Genomic DNA, 20,185 nt, shown 5'->3' with positions numbered 1-20,185 from the left:
AGGATTTCGTGTTTCTTATTTCACGTTTCATAAACCTTCCTTGACCAAACAAGGAGCCTTAGCTTCCTTTTCTCAAGGAAGGTTACGAGTTTCCTTGAGGAGAAGGTGCATCCTTCATAATTACCAAAGTTCGTCACACCGGTCTTTTTATTTTCGATAGCTTTTAATTTAGATCTGTCGCATCGATATTATTTTTAGATTCAACTGGATTGAAAAACTGCATTTAAGCACTATTCACGTTGCATACAAAATACTATAATACTATTTTTAGATTAAAAAGCATAGAAATATATTCCATGCCATTCTTATAAATGAATAAAAATGCATTTAAGATTGAAAAAAAGATTCATTTCAATATTTATGAATCCGTATTTCTAAAAATCTGAATCCATTTTAATTCGTTTTCAATCCATTCTCGTTTGCTGGGCCATTAGTCATAAATCAGAAGTCAGAAGCTAAAAATTGACCAATCATGGCCATTCTACAATATAAGCCATTAGTCATAAATCAGAAGTTAGACATTGGAAATTGACGACTGTGATTGGTCAATTGCCAGCTTCTAATTTACTTCTGATTTATGACTAATGGCTTATTGTAGAATGCATGTCATAGTCAATTTTTAGCTTCTGACTTCTGATTTATGACTGATATGGTTTATTGTAGAAAACCCATTATAAATATAGGCCCGTATTTCAGAACGCGTTTCTGTCTCTAAAATTCTATAGTATGCGTAACGTAAATTATAGTATGTTAGCTAACATTTTTGTAAGCGTGTTCTACTCAAAAGGAGAAAGTGGCAAACTAATTGGACGGGTAATCACGTGATGCAATTTGCCACTCTCCCTTGGAGTAAAGTCACTAGATATCTAAAATACCGCAAACTCGCATCCATTTTGACGAGAAATGCATTTCAAATTTATGCATTTCTGTATACGTACTTTATTTTGGAAAATAAAGCTGTCAAGTACGTAAGTAAATGTTTTTTAATTGTAATTAATTTATTTATGACCAAAAATATATATAAATTTTTAATTTATGTATTATTTAGTTTAATACAGGTTCATATGTGTTGAGAAGTTTAATGCATGGAAGTGCACGAAGAGACTACGGTACAGTTTAAAAGATGAATCCACATGCTTGAAATCGTGTTCGGCCATTTTGACACGATTTCACGACATTTCTGAAATTATTTGCAGCACATACTTAAGAAATCTAGTGACTTTACCTTTTCAGTCTCTCTAGTCGCGACGCGTCGGCTTGCTTGAGAAACAAAAACGTGATTCGTGCCGCCACCGTTAGATGTCACGCCGGCGCATGGCGGTCTGGCTCGCTGTATGGATGGCCACCATTGTTGAAATACTGATTTGGTTGATGCCCCGACGATTTTGGGGCTGAAAATCGTAAAATCGTCCGTGGCGATAGGGTTTCGTTGCGGTAGGTGCATGAAAGTCTATTGTTACATTCGCGATTGTGTGTATGTGTCTTTTCTATCGTTCCATAATCTATTTCTATGCCGAGTGATCGTGGCCGACGACGATCGGTCCACCTTTCGGGCCTTCGTCGTGTGATCATCGTCGACAACTCGTTGGCGTCTCGGTGGTAGTGCGGTAACGAGATCCCATTGTCGGATCGGGAAAACGCAAGTGAATATTATATTGTGCGCCCGCGCGATTATCGCGCGAACGGCCAAGGGGCCAAGGGGAGCAGAGGCGGATCGCGCGGCGCCGCGCCGCGCCGCGCCGCGCCACGGCGTTCCGTTCCGTTCCGCTCTCGATTCTCTCTCTCTCTCTCTCTCTCTCTCTCTCTCTCTCTCTCTCTCTCTCTCTCTCTCTCTCTCCGTGTGTGCGTCGTTGTGTCGGTACTCGATTGTGTGGTTTTTCGCTGGCGCGATCGGCGCGCAACTCCGTACCCGTACACACCGGATCGCGTTTACGATCTGTGCGCCCGTATAACTCGTGTCAGTGCGATCAACATCAAAACGTGCGTATCATTCTTCCTCCTTCCTGCTCGCCAGAAAGATTTATTCCTTCTTTCCCACCCACCGCCGTAATCGCCGTCGTAATCGTCGTCGTTGCCGCCGGTGGGCAATACGACGCCGTGTGTAACGTACGTGCGTTACGTTCATCTTTCGCGCATCGTGTATATGTGTGTGTGCGCGCGCGCGCATGTGTGTGTGCGCTGTGTATACGTCTGTGTGTACGTCTGATACGTGGATTCGCTGTTGCTGCTATTACCGCTGCCGGTTTATCCCGTCTTGTCGCTGTGATTTACCCGGTGGCTACTCGCGGTATACATATATATACTCGCGGCGGTTATCGTGCTCCATCGTGCACGCCTCGGTCAGCGGTGACACACGGCGGTGCTCCTTCAAAAACGTTCGTCGACACGGGGGTGCGTGGACCACGGGTGCCTCCTTCCTGCGTCTCCCCCTCTTTTTCTCTCCTTTGTCTGTCTCCCCTCGCTCCTTCTCTCTCTCTCTCTCTCTCTCTCTCGCTCTTGTTCGTTCATGACACGTCTTACCCGCGCGTGCATAGGTGTCCGCACGACACGCTATCGATGTGTACGGCCGCGCGAGTGTACAATACGTGTATCTGCACACAGTAAATGTACGGGATAAACGTGTTCGCGGCACCACTGTCGTAGGCTATAGTCTCTCGTATATGCACGCTGCACTCCGTTCTTTCTACTTCGTTTCTCCGTTTCTCTCCTACCCTGTAAACGGCGCGTGTAAGTAAACGCGCGGTGCGTGTCATCGGGATCGCGAGCCGAATTCTCGAAGCATGTGATACCGGGCTGATCATATTATACGTACACAGCACAGAGATCGTTCGTTTTAGCAACGTTGCAGTAACATTGTAAACGTTGCAAGCAATGTTGCACCGCAAGCTTCGTACGTGCTGTACGTCTCCTCTCTCGTGAATGTCACGGCAATAGCGATATTGACGTCCGCGAGGACAACGATGACAACGTGGAACCCAGATCTCGCAGCGGACCGTTAGGCACGATTGCCGTCGCGACTTTTTCCGTTTTTTTCGAAACCTCGTCTACTGTCCTCACCTCATTTTCTCCTTTTCCAACTGTCAAATATGTTGATAATACGATCGCCACGTTACTCCTTCACGAATGTCGACGAGTCGATGATTTGACGGATTTTTTGCGATGTGATGATACGATTTGGAGAAAAAAAAAAGTATCCGACAAAGTGGCAAATCGCAATGGACGCGTCGCGAAATGCGTCGGTCTTTCATCGTGGTTATGCTCGAAAGTGTACATACGAGCTGACGATTCGCCGATACACGTAGTGGATAATAGCTGTTTTGATAGTCGATGTCAATGGGTCGTATGAATAAAAGCAAAGTGAATGTTCTTGACGGAAGGTGGAAGCGTGAGGCGTGTGTGTCTGTGTGTGTATTTAATAGCGAATTCGGTCACTTGCACTATACTGAAAACTGCTGTTCGTGAAATTAGCATGATGGAGTTGAATGTAAAAGTATTTAGGTCCGATTACACCAACGATTACTTTGTTGTACTTTGTTACTTGCGTTAAGCGAGGCTTAAAACTCTTTTTTTTCTCTTTTTAAAGCCGAGAGAAAAAGAGAGGGAGAGGGAGAGAGTTTTAAGCCTTACTTAAAATCGTATTCAAAGTAATGTTGGTGCAATTGGGCTTTTAGACATCTTAAGCAATTAAATACCCAGTAATGATATTATTACATTATTCAACAGAATATACATGTATTATTTTATTGTCAAAGTTAATTATATTATGCTACTGCATTTAGATAAACTTTATAAAGCAGCCTCTAATATATATTAATTTAATAGCAAATTTGCACTAGAACGCACTTTAATTGCATTAAAGCCGTTATTGTATATTGATTTAATTTGAATATAAAAATGAAATTCAAATATTTTTAATTATAACATATATATTTTACTCAGGGTTAAGTTAAAAAGTTAAAAGCTAAGTTAAAAGATTGTAAAGTTAATTAATTTTAACTTAGTTTCGTTGTAGACTCTTAACTTTTTAACTTAATTTACATTTTTTATCGGTAATATTAACTTTTAATTTGATTTTTTTGAAATTAATCTTTTTAGACCCAATGCCAGATAATGAGTACATAATTTAATAATCAACTTTACTAATTAAATTAGATATTTCATTATTTTATCAACTTGTATCTTAAAGTTTCAAGTTAAGTTAATCAGAATAGGGACTGATTTTACTTAATAATACAATAGAATATATAGGGGATTTAATTTGCTTTTATAATTATATTAAATACATATCTTTAATCAATTTGTGAGTGACAGCATCAGTGTTCACAACTAACTCTTCGACTTTTTCTAGTTTTAAGAATAAGAAAAAGATAAAGAGTAAGTTGAACCAAGATTAAAGTTAATATCTATATTCGCTACAAGTAGTGCAAATAATCAAATTCACATTAGAACAAAAGATTGAGATGAGAAAGCGTTATCCTGCGTTTCTTATTCTTATCTAATCGCGGTTCTTTAACTTGTCCTATGGAATATTTGCTGCGTGCCTTGAAGAGTTTGCCTGGAGAGCGTAAATGGTTTAAGTGTTTTGCTGCGTTTCATTCGAGCTGATATTCTTTACCTGTACTTAGACTGCAAGCTGCTAAGTTGTGATCTGTTTTGTTTTGTCTCGCATTGGCGAAAATACTTATTTCCTGAATAAAAATTTCAATCTCACTACACAGGCTACAATATTTTATTTACCGCTTAAATTCCTGTATTCTTATGTCACATATTATATTAGCAGCTTGCTCAAGTCAGCATTTATAATGTCGTGTAAATATTGTGAAGAATTATTAAGTTTTTGTGTAAATTATAGATTTTTGTGAGAATTATATTGTTTTTTATTGCTGCAGTTCTCTTGACTGCACTAGAACTTCTATCAAATTTCAAACCTATATCTATTTCACTTCAAGTACAAAAAGTGTATATTAGTTTAGTTATAAAAACAGACCTTTAACAATTTTTGCGATATATCTAGAGCAGTAAGAGAAATGTTTCTGTTATATGATTACAGAATCTCTACAAACGTCTAAACATATATCGCCAGAAGAAAAGTTTGATAAGTTTCTGGATATAGAGCGATATTACTACTATTGTCAGAGTACAAATGAGAGAAATAAAAGTAGTCCAGATCTACAGTATGGTGTGAGTTATCACGACTCTTCTATTGTTTCCTGCAATGGTAAAATATAATTATTGTGCTATTATTTTGTATATGCTTTTTTGTATATGTTTTACTCTGTATATGTTCTTTAATCGCGACCAAAACGATCGTAAAATTAAATATTTCTATGTTATAAATTATTTCTATGTGTAAATTACAGCGTCATTTATTTCTAATTGTAAAATAAATTCTGATACCAATATTATTGTCTATCGATCTATTGCTTCCTGACACTTTAAATTATACTAGCATGTGTCATTTCGCCTCATAACGCAATAAAATTTGTGGTAAATATAAATTACGATACATTTTTTGTTTCTAGGACTACACATATTTGACGTTGCGCCACAATGGGCGCTACCAAACAATTTTATGCAGTGGATTGATCTGCAAGCATTGGTAGCACATAATACCACGCAGAATATAGATGACTTGTATTACAAAACAAAAGATACCACGGAATCTATTAATTTAAACTTGATATATTCTACAAAGTTATTACCAACGGCACGACACGATGATAGGATAGTGAATTCTAATGTACTAATTGGTACAGTTAATGAATCACTATCCATAAAAACGGGAAACCTGCAGGAGGAACGAAAGAATAGGCTAGATAGCTGCCAGAAGGATTTCGATGAAGAAGCAGACTCTAATTCGCTAAATATCAGTAAAACAACGGAGCTTACATATTTGCTTACAAAAGATAAAACCAAAGTTTCATCTGAATCGCAGAGAGAAATTTGTTACGACGCAAATGTTGGTCTGTTTAGTTGTGCGTCAAAACATTCGATCGACACGCAAAATATTATCGGATTGAAAGTGACATCGGATAATATTCAGCACGGTAAAGAAGCTTGCGACTCTAATTGCATCACTTCTGTAGCAGATAATGAGCCACTTAATTTAGTGATAAATTCAAAAAAATGTTCGCAATGCAGTCATACCTATAGTATAGAGACGAAAAATCAACTCTGCAATTGTCCACATTCGTCAGGTGTCGATAAAGAGACACTTTCAGTAGATGGTGCCATTTTAAGACAATTAAATCATTCCCCTAATGTACAAAGTTTTTATAATGTAAAGTACAAGAAAGTAGATTATGGTTTATTGAAGCTTTCTGATTTAAATGAATTGTCATGTAACTCGAAAAAAGGCGAAGAATTACTGAAAACTATCGGTAAATTGCATGTTGATAGTGATGAAGTAAATGGAACGGTTATAACAAACAGTAATTTGAAACAAGAGAGTGTGTATCAGGACAAATACATTACGCATATATTATCATCACGCTTAAGTGATCGTAAAACGAAATCATTATCTTGGACACATTTACAGTTGAATGTCAAATGTAATAATATTAAGAAAGAATGCTGTAGTGAGGAAGAGGCACACAAGTCAGAAAATATCGATCTAGTGACCGCCTGCAATCCGAGATTAAGCAATTGGGCGTGTTTCGAAATGTCAGGACAGTATCCAGGTCATAGCCGACCACCGGTTGGCACACCTCCACCACAAACTGTCTGGAATCATCTGATGCCGCCGGGTCAAGGTAATTTTAAATTCCAGATATTTAATGCGATATTTTTTCAACGTCATAATAAATTAATCGCGATGATTGCGCTTCTAGCTCTCAATATCCATCCGACGTTATCTGGTGCCTCATTGGGAACAGCCGGGTTCTACACACATCCTTCCATAGCGCGAGCGTCCCATCTACCGTCTCAACTCACTCCACAACTTGCTCACACACAAGCACCGCCGACATGGCATACACCCACGGTTCCCTCGAAGAGCGTCACACCAGCGAACACGCCAGGCAATCCCCTGTTCAGTTTACAAATGTTAGTGGACAATCGGCAAAATCAAAATCAATATAGAAATTCGCCTGGCTCCCAAAACACCTTAGATCTTTCATCTACATCGGAAATTATGGCGGAGAATTACTCTCGGATACCTCAGGATATTCCCATCAGTTTGACCGCGAGAAACGTGGATAAAGGCAATCGAAACGGAAACATAATCTCACCACCTATACCACTTAACGGAGAGACTTCGTCAGATAGCGGAATCAGCTCGTCTGTACCGACGCCAAACTCGGTCAGCGAACCAGTTTCGCTATCGACGAAGGAGATGACCACTCCTAAGATAACGGTGAAAAACTTTGAAAGTAATCTAAAGGGAGTAGCCAATCTTCATGATAAGATTAAAGAAATGAATGTAGATAATTTTACGCAGAAAGTGATAAATTTGCCGCCTAGTGTAACGATAGAGAGGGTGGTTACGGAAAAAAAGGAGTCTGAAGTTTTGAAAGCTAAGGATACGTTGAGTGTTATCGCGCAAGTGCCAAGGAATGTCTTACCTGTTATAGTCAATCTTACATCCAAGATGGAGAAAGACGTTACGGACAGTCCTAAGCGAGAATCCTCTTCTGAGAGGGACAAGAAACATGAGGAAACAAGTGTGAGGTCACCTAAGAATTTGCCGAAGAGGGGCAAAAAAGGTGTTGATTCTTTGTTAGAGAAATTGGAGGGAGGAAATAAGAAACTTGGGAATACTGAGAATATCGGTTCAGTGATCGTGATGCCGATAGAGGAAAAGGATACGTCCAGCGTTAAAAGTATGTCGCCGGAACGACAGAAGTCTAAATCGCCAACTCGGGAGGACGAAGTAGTGTCACCAGCTTTCAGCAACGACGACTCGAATGATAACACTAAGCAACGTAGGAAACGAAAACTAGAGAAACCTGTGAGGCTGAGCAAGGACTCGAAAACAGAGGTCGAGGACATGGAACTTGAGCCCACGGAACCTACGGAACCGAGGACTATTGACCCGTTGTTAGAAGAGACGACTAGTTCTACACTGGCAGCCGATATCAAGACAACAGAGGAGCAGATCACCAGAGAAGCGGAAGAAAGAATATCAAATAAGGTAGCAATAGACGAAATCACCGAGGAAAGATCAGAGGAAAGTCAACCGGTTCGAAGACGAAGTAGTAGCGAGGATACGACTAATAACTTGATATCGACAAATCAGAGGACACGAAGAAAATCCAGTGAGGACGCATCGTCCGAGTTCCCGAAGGTAATGAGCCCAAAGGATACGAGCAATACGACAACGGCAACAAATCCTTTCGTTGAAGTTGAATCGGAACTAGCAAAAATGTTCGCCGGAATCGTGGAAGCGGATCCGGAAGTCAAAAATGAAGAATTAAAAGTGGAACTCGCAAACGCGCAAATCCAAGGTGACAATGCCGCTGTGAAATTCGAAGGTCTCGAAAATAGTATACTACCGATAACAGATTCGCAGAACGTTCAGAGCAATCCCATTGATGTTTCTTCCACGGTGGACACAAAACTGTCGGGGAAAAGAGGTAAGAAGGGCAAAATGCAGGGTGGAAAGAGAAAAATTTCTAGGTCGACGGAGAACATTTTTGGTACGACAGACGATTCTCCGAAAGAGATGAAGAAGAGACGGATGTCCAAAGGCTCGAAGAAGCAGGATCAAGCTTTGAAAAAAACAAAGAAAAATACCAAGATTGATGGTCTGAGGGAGATGGCGTATGATTCTGGTTCGAACGCGAGTTCGATTAGGTCCCGAGGACCAGTGGTTCACGTGGAGGGGCCAAGGGACAGTCCGTTGAGCATCCAAGTAGTTAATGCACCTCGGGAAGAAGAGGAGGAGAAGAGCAAGGAGAAACGGAAAAGCGTCGGCAACGGGAACGGAGGCCGAAGTAAAAGGCTTAGTCATCAAAATGATTTAGATTACAGAGGTACGCTTATGAGATGAGAAATTGTTTCTATAGGTATTCATTTTTAGAATGAGATTTAATTTATCACTTATCCTTGTTATCCACAGGTAAAGTCAGCAGAGCAGGTCTCTTCAGTTCAACATTATCCTCGCGATACGACGCGCACACTACGGATTCGACCTGGATCTGCGTATTTTGTAAACAGGGTCCTCATTCTGTTATACCTGGCGATTCGTCCAGGCCGCATCCGAATTTGGCCGGACCGCATATCGCAACTGGAACTTACACGGTAAATATATATATTCTATCTGAATTTAATGCTTCAAGTAATATATTTAATTTGTGAGGCAAGTAAATATTTAGCACTAAACGCAATAGGCTATTAAATTGGGGTTTAATATTAATCATATCACATCATAAGCATGTTGCAAACGTTGTGATTTAATCAATGTCAAGCTAGCGACTCTACTTGAATCACAGTGCTGCGATACGATTAGTGCAGAAGCAGTTTTAGAAGCGAGTAATTATGTATTAACATTGCGAATAATATGGTAAATGCTTGCATGACAGGTTCCAGCTGGCGTGTTAAGTGACTTATTTGGTCCATATTTAATTGGCAAAGAGCGATTAGAGGATGGAATTTTATCGGCTGATGAACAGGAAATTACGACAGAACAGAAGAAAGGTAGTAAGAACAAGAGGAGCTTGAGGTACGCTGGTCTAGCCGACCAGTTCTCCGCGAAAATGGGCAAGAAGAAGCGAAATTCCGTTGAAAGTAACACAAATGTCATTTTTACGGGTATGACTCTGCATCCCGGCGGGGAGGAACAACGATGGGAGGTGTGGCTTCACGAGCAATGCGCGGTTTGGGCGGCCGGGGTATATATGGCAGGTAAGTCATCAGAATGATGGAAAGATAAGAAAAGCGGTGGAATTGTATAGTTCGAAAGTAATACGCAATATGAAAATTGGGATTGTGTTTGGCAGGTGGTAGAGTGACAGGATTGCAAGAGGCTGTGTGGGACGCCGCTAAATCAGTATGTGACTCCTGCGGCTTGACAGGCGCGAATATTGGTTGCGTGAAACGTGGTTGTAAAGCTGTCTCGCATTATCCATGCGCGCTGACGAAAGGCTGGCACCTCGACACAAATCAGTACATACCTAAGTGTAATCTTCATCGAGTTACGTGAAACTCCGGTGAGTTTATGAGCATAGACTAATATGGAAGTAGATTGTATTTACATTATATCACACTAAGATCCGGCTTTAATTAGATGCACCGAATAATGGGCAATAATGTAAGAAACTAAGTAATATAAATCCGTTTATGACTGAAGATAGCCTTACTAGTTGGTAAGGTATGTTCTAGTTAATAAAGGAGCAAAACATCCTCATGCGATAAAACCAGTCTATATGTAACATAACGAAGTTACATCGCGATCGGAATTTATAGGGAAAAGAGTAATCGATGTAACACCATAAATAGATCAAATTTAAAATATTAAAATATAATATATTGTTTGTTGATTTAATATTCTATTTTTTCTGTTCTAATATAAATCGACTTTCTTATTTAACGATGATTTGGGATCGTGCGATCATAAGATGTTTTGTGATTGCTCCTTGTATTATTTTACGCGTATCTGGAACATGAAAGTATAAGTATGAAAATGTGAAAAAACAGTTATATTAATTTTCCAGATATCAAGTTTAGAATCAATATGCTCGAAAAAAATATCTTCCAATGTACAAGATGTTTAAATGAAAATGATATTAAAAAATTGTTTCTGAGAATTATAAAAAGAAAAAAGATAAATGACAAATGGAAGTTGAAGTAATAGATATCCTTCTTCGTGATTGAATTTAATTTAACTTTTTTGGCCTGTGTGGCCTTGAACAGTGGCCTTTTCGAATTAATATAAAGGCAAGATATAAAATGCAAAATTTTTTTAAATTTTTAATTTATAGAATAACTCACAATATCGCTATTGAAAAACAATGATAATAAATAAAAGTTTGCTTTTTTTACTCATGTTTGTAAAAATCTAAAGATATAGATTTTCTTAACAACATCATGTACGCAGGAATATGCAAACAGGGCATATTGTATTTAATGCTGTCGAATTTGAAATCTGTAAAATTGTGGCAGCCAAAATCGGATGCATATAAATATAGTAAGACGAATAAGTCAGTACCACAAGCGAAAATTAAATATTCTCTTTTCTTTTTCGCAAAAATTGAGCATGGACATGTAAAACAAGTGTTCTCTCATGAATGTAAAAAAAAGAACTGTGTTGCTATATGTTTTATTTTTTTTTTTATTTGTGTTGCTACATGAATTATTAACTCACAGCTATGTACACGATCCACATAAAATCTACATTTTTATTACATTTTGATATTAATATATTTTTGTAGCTGCTTTTCATGTAAATTTTTATTTGATTTTGCGTGTTGTAAACGGGTTGACAATTTCGTAAAGAGAAATATTTTTATACTCGCATCGAGCGAGATTAAAATGAGAACACTTGTAAGACTTTAGTATCGCTGTATCTAATATAATGTAACAAAGAACACATCACATTGCATTCAGTGATACATTTTATATGGCGTCATATTTACTGTCACTTTATCATATTTAATATATATGTACGGTCGTGAAACCGGTGATTCAGATCCAATGTCTCGCATACGGTTTATTGTTAGCGATTAAATTAATAGTTATGGCATTATCATGAAATTTGTAATAATTACTGATTTATATATGTATATTTTATATTAATTTTTTTCATATTAATACGAAAATTTATTATCGTCATCTTTGCTGTCATTATCGTCGTCATCGTTCTCATTGTATTTTATAAGTGTAAGAGAGGCAAATTTTCGCTACGACAAATGTAATAATATTAACAGGTGATTCTCTTACTACATCAGGGAGAACTAGCAAAGATCAAGAAAATTGTATAATAATAATATTACATAGAAAAATACGATGTATATATAATATTAGTTTGCGTAGAAAAAAAGTATATACATATATGTATAATATATATATGTATTATGTGTGTGTATACATATATATGTATTGTGTGTGTATGTATGTATACACATCATATAAAAATTGAGTACATATTGAAAATAGCCGTCACGTCTCCCCACACAGCATAGAATACGATAAGTTAGATGTAATCATTTTTAAATAGTAACTATGTATTCAGAGATGAAGTTATTGAGCGTAAAAAAAAAAGATTCTTTGTACATAGTGCATAGCGACAAATGTAAAAAAAAAAAAAAGATTATCTCTGAGAACATTTTATTTAGAAGCTTAAATCATGTTTTAAAAAAATAATAAAAAGAATGACAAGTTCACACTTCAGAAGAAAAGTATCGTAAAGCCTAATTTTCATTTTTGTGAGACTTTTTCGAGACCGTTTCGATACTCCTTGACATCAAGGTTGGTCTTTATATAAAACAGACGGATACAGCCAAAAAGTACCGCTTAGATGTAATAAGAGAGATATATTGAAATGTAAACCAAACGCTTATAATCTACAATTGTGGGATGAAAGGGAAACAAAAAAATTTTATCTTAGAAGGAGTAATATTGTAATATTATTTGTGATACAAAGAAGCAAAGGAAGAAAGGAAGAAGATAAATTCTGAAGTGAAACGAACGATATATATATATATACATATATATGTAGATACATACATATGTATATATCTGTTCGTTTTTTTTGTCGTCGCGCACACGGCTTTGCGTACATGGAGTTTGCGGCGTGCGTCCCCATGTACAATAGAATTTTTGTAGTATGTCCGTAATATAACGTTGTGTACATTGTCACTTAGGCTCGCCTTGTGAATGAGTAAAAGATCTAAGGTCAGTTACTGCATCACCGAGATATTGTAGAAAGATCCTCTAGGAACCTCTTGATGCATCTCTCGTTTCGTACGCAGAGCCGTGCCCGTCGTAGCGTTGAAGCATGCGTCTTTGTCGCGTTTATTATTATTATTATTATTATTATTATTATTATTTTGACGATTTGTATAAATGAGACGAACTTGCGACTTGTAAATTGCACGAATGAGAGGCGTAGGTGTGAGGCGTCGAGACGAAACTGCGTCAAACAGTGAAACCTGAATATCATGATGCCTAAGTAATTTGTATAAAAAAGAAAGAAAAAAGGAAAGACGAATCTGTAAAGTAAAACAAGAAACTCATGTATGTGGCCGTGAGAAAAAAATAAAACGTGACAGCAACAGTCGCTGTATGGATTGGCAGCAGCAACGGGAAGTATCATCGTTAGGGCGAGAACGAGATTAGGTATCTCTTATTCCTGATCTTCGTATATAACGTATACTTTAAGTCTAATTCGTTTTTTTGTAGCGTTTACTTTTTTTCTTTTTTCTCCTTAGCTTCTTTCGCTCCACTGTATCTCTCTTTCTCCGTTTTTCTTTCTAGCTTTCGTCTGTTTATTCTTTTTCCTTCTTCAGTCGGATAGATGTAATTCTTTTTTTTTTTTTGTGACCTGGTTTAATGTGTAATAATTATTAAGAAAAGATATTGGTTAAACTCTATTTAATAATACAGAATGGCGAAGAAATCGGCGAATTGTATTTGAAGATCAATACAATAATACGATTAAGAGAGAAAAAATATACATCTTTGTGTAATATAAATATAATAAATAATAAAACACGATATGTGCGCGCGCGTGCGCGCGTGTGTATGTGTCAGCTACTATAGATGAAGCTCTCCTAATCATAATCCCGACCGCTGCTGTACCATTCGTAATAACGAAGAAATTTTTTATGGCAATAAGGGTAATTCGCATGAACGAACGTTGTTCATTAATGTAAATTCTTTTATTCAACAGAATATATGTGAATGATTCTTATGGGCTCCGCGCGTAGTTTGTGCAATTCAAAAAATTCGCCCTATATTAACTTTCTTTCGTCAATGCTTTCTGGTTCACAAGTGTTTCTTGCGTTTCCAGGGTATCGGTCATGTAACTTTTTCCCTAAGGCGGAAACGTGTTTTGTAGGTATGTGTATATACACATACATACATAAAAATTTTCACATTTCTGCTCTACAGAAAAAGTTACATGATCGATATCCTGATCCTGAATGAGACTTTGAGAGAGAGAGACACTGCGTGCATCAGGCTTCGATAGATTTCGAATTCAGGGCCGTGAACGTTTCTGGATGGTACATCCGCCTATCTCGTGATTGCAAAAATTGAGTTAAAAGTTATCGCGATTATTTCGTCAAGTATCAGACATATAGGTTTTTAAAGTAAGAATTCGAACACCACTTGTGCCCTACTTCTAATATAGATTATACCTTATAGTTAGGTTTTGTGCATAGACTACAATTAGTTTTCCATCCAAACGAGACTCATAGGCATACTTATGATTGAACTTCACTTGGTAAGTTTTTTCTTAATCTACAAATTAACTTTAATTCCGATTTATCTTTTTATCTTTTTTTTTTTATTCTACACTGAGAGAAAGAATGTAATAAATTTTAATAAATATTTGAATAATATTATCTTATAACATTTACCTACGGTATAAATAAAGATGTTAAATAAAAAAAAGATGACAGTTAAGTGAAATTACATTTAGTAAATATATCCAGCTATATAATACTATTCAAACAAATATTAAAATTTAGCATATTTTTATCACAGTATAAGAATTAGAAAAAGCAAATTAAACAAAGATTAAAGTCAATTTACATTTGCAGAAATAAAGATTAGACAATTTTTGATTGATCGTCATATATTTCAGACTAACTGCGAAGAAATATATAACTGAATGACTTAGGCCCTGCGCACAATAGAAGGAATAAGAAATTAGGAATGAAGAATAAATGATTTCAATCTATCAGAAACCGTGTATTCCGATATATCCGATTTCTGATGGATTAAAATCGTTTATTATTCTTTATTCCTTAAGCTGACTTTTTATATGCAGTTGCGGCAGTAATTCGTTGCTATATTCGTTAAAAATTTTACATGACGCACTTCCGACGCAAAATACATTTTACCACATCTCATCGAAGTTCAACCGAACGCACAACGAACAGCAAAGAATTTGAAATCGAGAAAATATTTTCAAAAAATGTGAAAATTGAGTACATTTACATTGCGTACATACAATGAGTACATTTTTATTAAGATTTGAAGTGATGGGGGATATTTTAAATCCTAAATAATTGAAACCTGAAATAGTTAGATAATTGTCTAAATTGTAACTGCACTAACAGTTGCCATATAATCACAAGTTTTTTATCTTTTTAAGTTTTTCATATTAATTTTCGAACTGAGCAAATAAGAAAAGACATATTTGAGATTAAACTTTGATATATGTGCTGTTGCCGTTATTTCTTTTCATGCGTAGCAAATGCAGCGGAAGTAATTACGAAAAATTTGCATCACGTGACATTTTTGCTGTCGCTGCGTGCTGCGCATGAAAAGGCACCTTTACTCCTGCTATTGTGCGCAGGGGTTTTAAGTCTTGTATCCACGATGTTAGAAATCAATCCGAGACCTCGGATGGAGAAAGAATTGACCAATCGTAATGGTTATGTGATCAAATTGTTCAAATGTGATTTGTTAATTTTTTTCTCTGTCCGAGATCTCGGACTGATTTCTAGCATCTTGGACATCGAACTTTATGCACAAACTTTTTTAATTGCACTTTAAAACTCGTTTTCATATGCGAAATATCAACGTTTTGAAATAGTCAGTCCTACAACCGGAGCATTCCAGTCAAGTACATATAAATAACAATAATACGAGGGAGTAACGATAGCGATAAAACTAACGTGATTTCAATCTATCAGAAACTGTATATTCCGGTGTATCCGATTTCTGATAGGTTAGTACATATATATTCTATCTCTATCGCTATTTACTCGCTATTTATTGCGTCAACTGAAAGCTCGATTTACATAGCACGAAGAACGCGGGTCGCAGGTCGCGACAAGCGTACACCTGCGGCCCGCGTTCTGTGTGCCATGTAAATCGGGCTTAACAGTGCGTGAGAAATTAAAACAAAAACGATTGAAAAAAGTGTTTATAAGTGCGAATGGCGTGAATGCTCCCTGCAGCGTGTGAGCGTGAGCGTTCAAAGCGAACGCATTCGACGCTCGGTCACCGTGACGGAACGCCGGAGATGCCGGAGTATTGGCTGCGAGAGGACGCCGCGAGCGTCGAAAGGCTGATGTGCGCGGAACGTTCACAAGCGCCGCAGTATGCCATCGTACGTCGCGCGGTGTGGTGACGCTCTTTTGCGCCATCGCGAATGTAACGGGACGGGATTACGTGCTCGCGCGGTATCGCCCCCGTGATCTCTCGCCGCCGTAACGGGGAATTATGTTGACTTGGAGAAATGGGTAATTTGACGACGCTGCTAGTGAAGTTCGGTGCCGCGTTCCTCCTCGCCTGTCACGCGGATTATACCTTGGCTCAGGACAACGCATCGGGTAAGAGTTCGATTGTAAGAGGAGGCTCCGCGTTTTCATGTCTCGTGCGACACAATACCGCGTCGCGGGCACACGTGGGGCTGCGCCGCTGTGTGTACACACACACATACACACACACACACACACACACACACACACACACACACTTCGACATGTTTTTTGTTTGTTAATTATCCTCCCAGCAAAACGGGAATGGATTGAAATGGACTAAAATGGATTTAGATTTTCAGAAATACGGATTCATGAATGTTAAAATGAATCCTTTTCAATCCTGAATGCATTTTTATTCATTTATAAGAATTGCATAGAGCATATCTCTCTATGCCTTTCAATCTGAAAATAATATTAGCATTTTCTGTGCATCGTGAATACTACTCAATTCGGAATTGTGTGAATAGGAAGTACAATTTTTTTAATTCAGTTAAATTCAAAAATAATATCAGCAATTTCTGTGCAACGTGATTACTGCTCATTTCAATATTCTCAATATAAAATGCAATTTTTCAATCTAATTGAGTAAAAAAAGTTATTATTTAAAAATGGATCGTAAATGCTACACTTAAATCATTCGGAATTATAAGTAGGACATGTTTCGTTTTAATCCAACTAAGTTAAAAAAAGTTGTAACGTAAAAATAATTGAGTTATGTTCTTTTGTTTCTCTTTGATTAAAAGTAAAATGAACGATCGAATGTGAATAAACTCGCAAGCCAAGTCGAACACAGCCCGAATATTAAGCTAATCACGGCACACGACGTCGGCGAGATTTGATTATCCGACACCCAATGTTGTCTCATAGTAATGTAAATTGTTTATACTTTATTATATTTCCCAGCAAACGAGAATGGATTGAAATAAATTAAAATGGATTCAGGTTTTCAGAAATATTGATTCACGTATGTTAAAATAAATTTCTTTTCAATCCTGAATGCATTTTTATTCATATATAGGAATTGCATGGAGCATATATCTCTATGCCTTTCAGTCTATAATATTAGCTTTTTCTGTGCATTATGAGTACTGTTCAGTTCAAAATTTTCAATAGGAAATGCAGTTTTTTAATCCAATTGAATCTAATTGATTCCAATTGAATCCAATTAAATCCAAAAAAAAGTATTCGCTATTTAAAATTCCGCATTCAGATACAAAAAAATAATAGATCATATATAAATATATATAGAATCAACAATCGATAGTAGAAACATCACAATCTTAATTGTGAAATAGAAGATTTATGAGTTACTAATAACTTGCCAGTACAAATTTGGTACGTAAAGAAGGCAAGGAAGCGGAGGAACGAATGTAGTGGTGTAATATGTAATAAAGGGAGTATTTATTGAAATACTCGGACATGTACGTGTACTAACCTAAGCTCGTAAAAAAAAAGTCATTATTAATTCTTTTAATACGACCTTCTTGGAAAGAAAGCGCAATAGAATTTTGTCCGACTTTCTCACGTAAAGTATATATATATATCTGCACCTCTCGATTACACCATCAATAACAAATCGTCTTGCATACATCATGCAAGATATTACGTTTTCGTAAACGATTACGTAGACACATGCGCATACTCGGTGAAAAATGTGTACATATTTATACACACCAGCGTCGATGTATAACAATACTATAAAGAATGTCGCCGATTTTCAGTGCTCGCGATTTGAAAACTTCCCGTTTCAAATGTTGTAACTTATAACCGATTTTTTAACTGTGCCGTATAAAATATAATTCGTTTCCACCTTGTTCTATCTAAATACGCCGGAACACGTGTTTTGCTTGATGCAAGCTTACCTACCGAGAGTCAATGTAGACATAAAACGAAGAATCAGTTAATTACTTACATTCATTAAACATTATTAACGACTTTTGCCATATTCGGTATGTGCGTTTAGTGTGCTAGGCCTTTTTAAAATTTTGCTTGATCAGTATCTTTTCTTAAAAATTTCTACGATATAATACGCTATTTCGGAGCAAGGCGTCTGGAACGTATTTAAAGGGTTTATTAAAGTTGCAAGCAGACTAAATTACCAAGTATGCTTTATCAGCGAACTATAATTTTAAATTTATGACACACACACACACACACACACACACACACACACACACACACACACACACACACACATATATATATATATATATATATATATACATCTCAAGTCTTAAAAAACACTTAATCTCATTAATTTGAGTCTATTATATAATATATTAGAATTCTTAGCCATTTTCGGCATAAAAAGGTCTTTAAATATGTCAATAAATAGATTAAATCCATTGATTCAAAGAGAAATGAAAAAAGAAGTTTTAATTTCTAGAACGTTAACAATTAAAAATTGCACGGTCGAAAAAGTTAATCAAGTTAAATTATTTCAGACATTAAACTTACAATTTTTTTGCTGAGAACGGCATAGAAACTATCCAAGTAAAGTAACTTTTGGCTTTCCCATGTTAGTAGAAATGTACTTAAAATTCCGTAATTGGTGTCGAAATTCCTTTCTGTTCTTGACATTTAACGTAATTTAAGAAATAAGCAACAACACGAGAGAAATATTAGAGCGCCCCGGGATTCGAATCGAGGCCCCTAGTCTCCTCCATATAAACATCAGTCTTTGCCACAGCCTTGACTCTGATAGTTTCTCTGTTGTGCCCGTTTCCTCTAAATTTCTTACACTAAGTAATAATATTTAATGTTACAGCTTTGTCCTCTTTTAAGCATTTAAATTGTTTCACCGTTTAATACGTGCCTAAATTAAGAGACCTCGCGTTTGTAATAATGTCGAGAGCATCTGAGTGTCACAGCATTTACATATGAATCCTTGTCAATTTCATGAGATGTACAAAACGCGCGATAGAAGCGTATAATCATCTCCAGACTTATTAATTTCATCCTAAATTTGCCATAATTTTTTTGTATTACGACTGAACTTGTATTACTACTTTGACACTGTAGATTTCATAAATTATATACATTCTGATTCTGCGTATCACACGCCTGAAGATGTTCTTTCAGATTTAAAACGCATTCATGAGTAGAACCAGAATATATTAGATTGTTCGGAAAGTAATTTCGTTTTTTTCCCAACAGAGGACTTATTGTATTTTTTCACAGCCAACTTCACACTTAAGCCGCATAATCATTATATATTTTGACAGCTGATATAGCAAGGCTTGCTTGTGAAAAAAGTTCGATTGATTCTACGCAGTAGTTTTTGGTTGGTGCCCTATCAAATATGAAAGTGAAAAGCAGCATTTTCGGCATATTTTACTTTTTTACTATCGAAAAGGTAAAAATGCTGTTCAAGCAAGAAAAAAATTATCCGATGTGTATGGAGAAGATGTATTGACAGAACGCCAGTGCCAAAACTGGTTTGCAAAATTTCGATCCGGCAATTTTGATGTTGAAGATGCACCACGTTCTGGAAGGCCAGTTGAAGCTGATGAAGACACAATAAAGGCATTAATTGATGCAAACCGGCGAATAACAACTCGTGAGATCGCTGAGAGATTAAATTTATCGAATTCGACCGTTCATGATCATTTGAAACGCGTCTGATTGAAAATCGTCTTTCATTTTCATATGAAAAAACGAAATTACTTTCCGAACAACCTAATAGAACCAAAATTCACACAAGAAATGTGTATTTAAGATCCGCTTCGACCGAATATAGAGTTGTTCTTATTTAAAATTTCATTTATATACATATATATTCATATCGATCTCATATCGGTCGCTTCATA

General features: G+C 36.8%; 2 protein-coding genes across 3 annotated transcripts in view; both read left to right on the top strand.

The window, feature by feature from the left end:
* Positions 1–1,355: 1,355 nt before the first annotated feature.
* On the top strand, positions 1,356–10,424 carry LOC108753400 (uncharacterized protein CG5098; the record flags this gene model as incomplete). The annotated part of the gene is made up of 7 exons (XM_018494942.1): positions 1,356–1,434; positions 5,051–5,218; positions 5,523–6,752; positions 6,831–8,972; positions 9,059–9,240; positions 9,522–9,843; positions 9,939–10,424. Coding segments are annotated over 7 exons (4,326 nt in total), but the record flags the coding sequence as incomplete, so codon positions are not given.
* A 5,719-nt stretch (positions 10,425–16,143) lies between these two features.
* Positions 16,144–20,185, top strand: part of LOC108753518 — a 25,071-nt gene continuing 21,029 nt past the window's right edge. For both annotated transcript variants that reach the window (XM_018495153.1, XM_018495152.1), the window contains exon 1: positions 16,144–16,445. In XM_018495153.1, coding sequence (XP_018350655.1) covers positions 16,352–16,445 — 94 coding nt within the window. In that variant the 5' untranslated portion in view covers positions 16,144–16,351. The remainder of the gene's footprint in view (positions 16,446–20,185) is intronic.

The sequence above is a fragment of the Trachymyrmex septentrionalis genome, unplaced genomic scaffold (assembly GCF_001594115.1).
Source record: "Trachymyrmex septentrionalis isolate Tsep2-gDNA-1 unplaced genomic scaffold, Tsep1.0 scaffold7, whole genome shotgun sequence".
Lineage (NCBI taxonomy): Eukaryota > Metazoa > Arthropoda > Insecta > Hymenoptera > Formicidae > Trachymyrmex > Trachymyrmex septentrionalis.
This window is presented reverse-complemented; position numbering and strand designations above follow the sequence as displayed.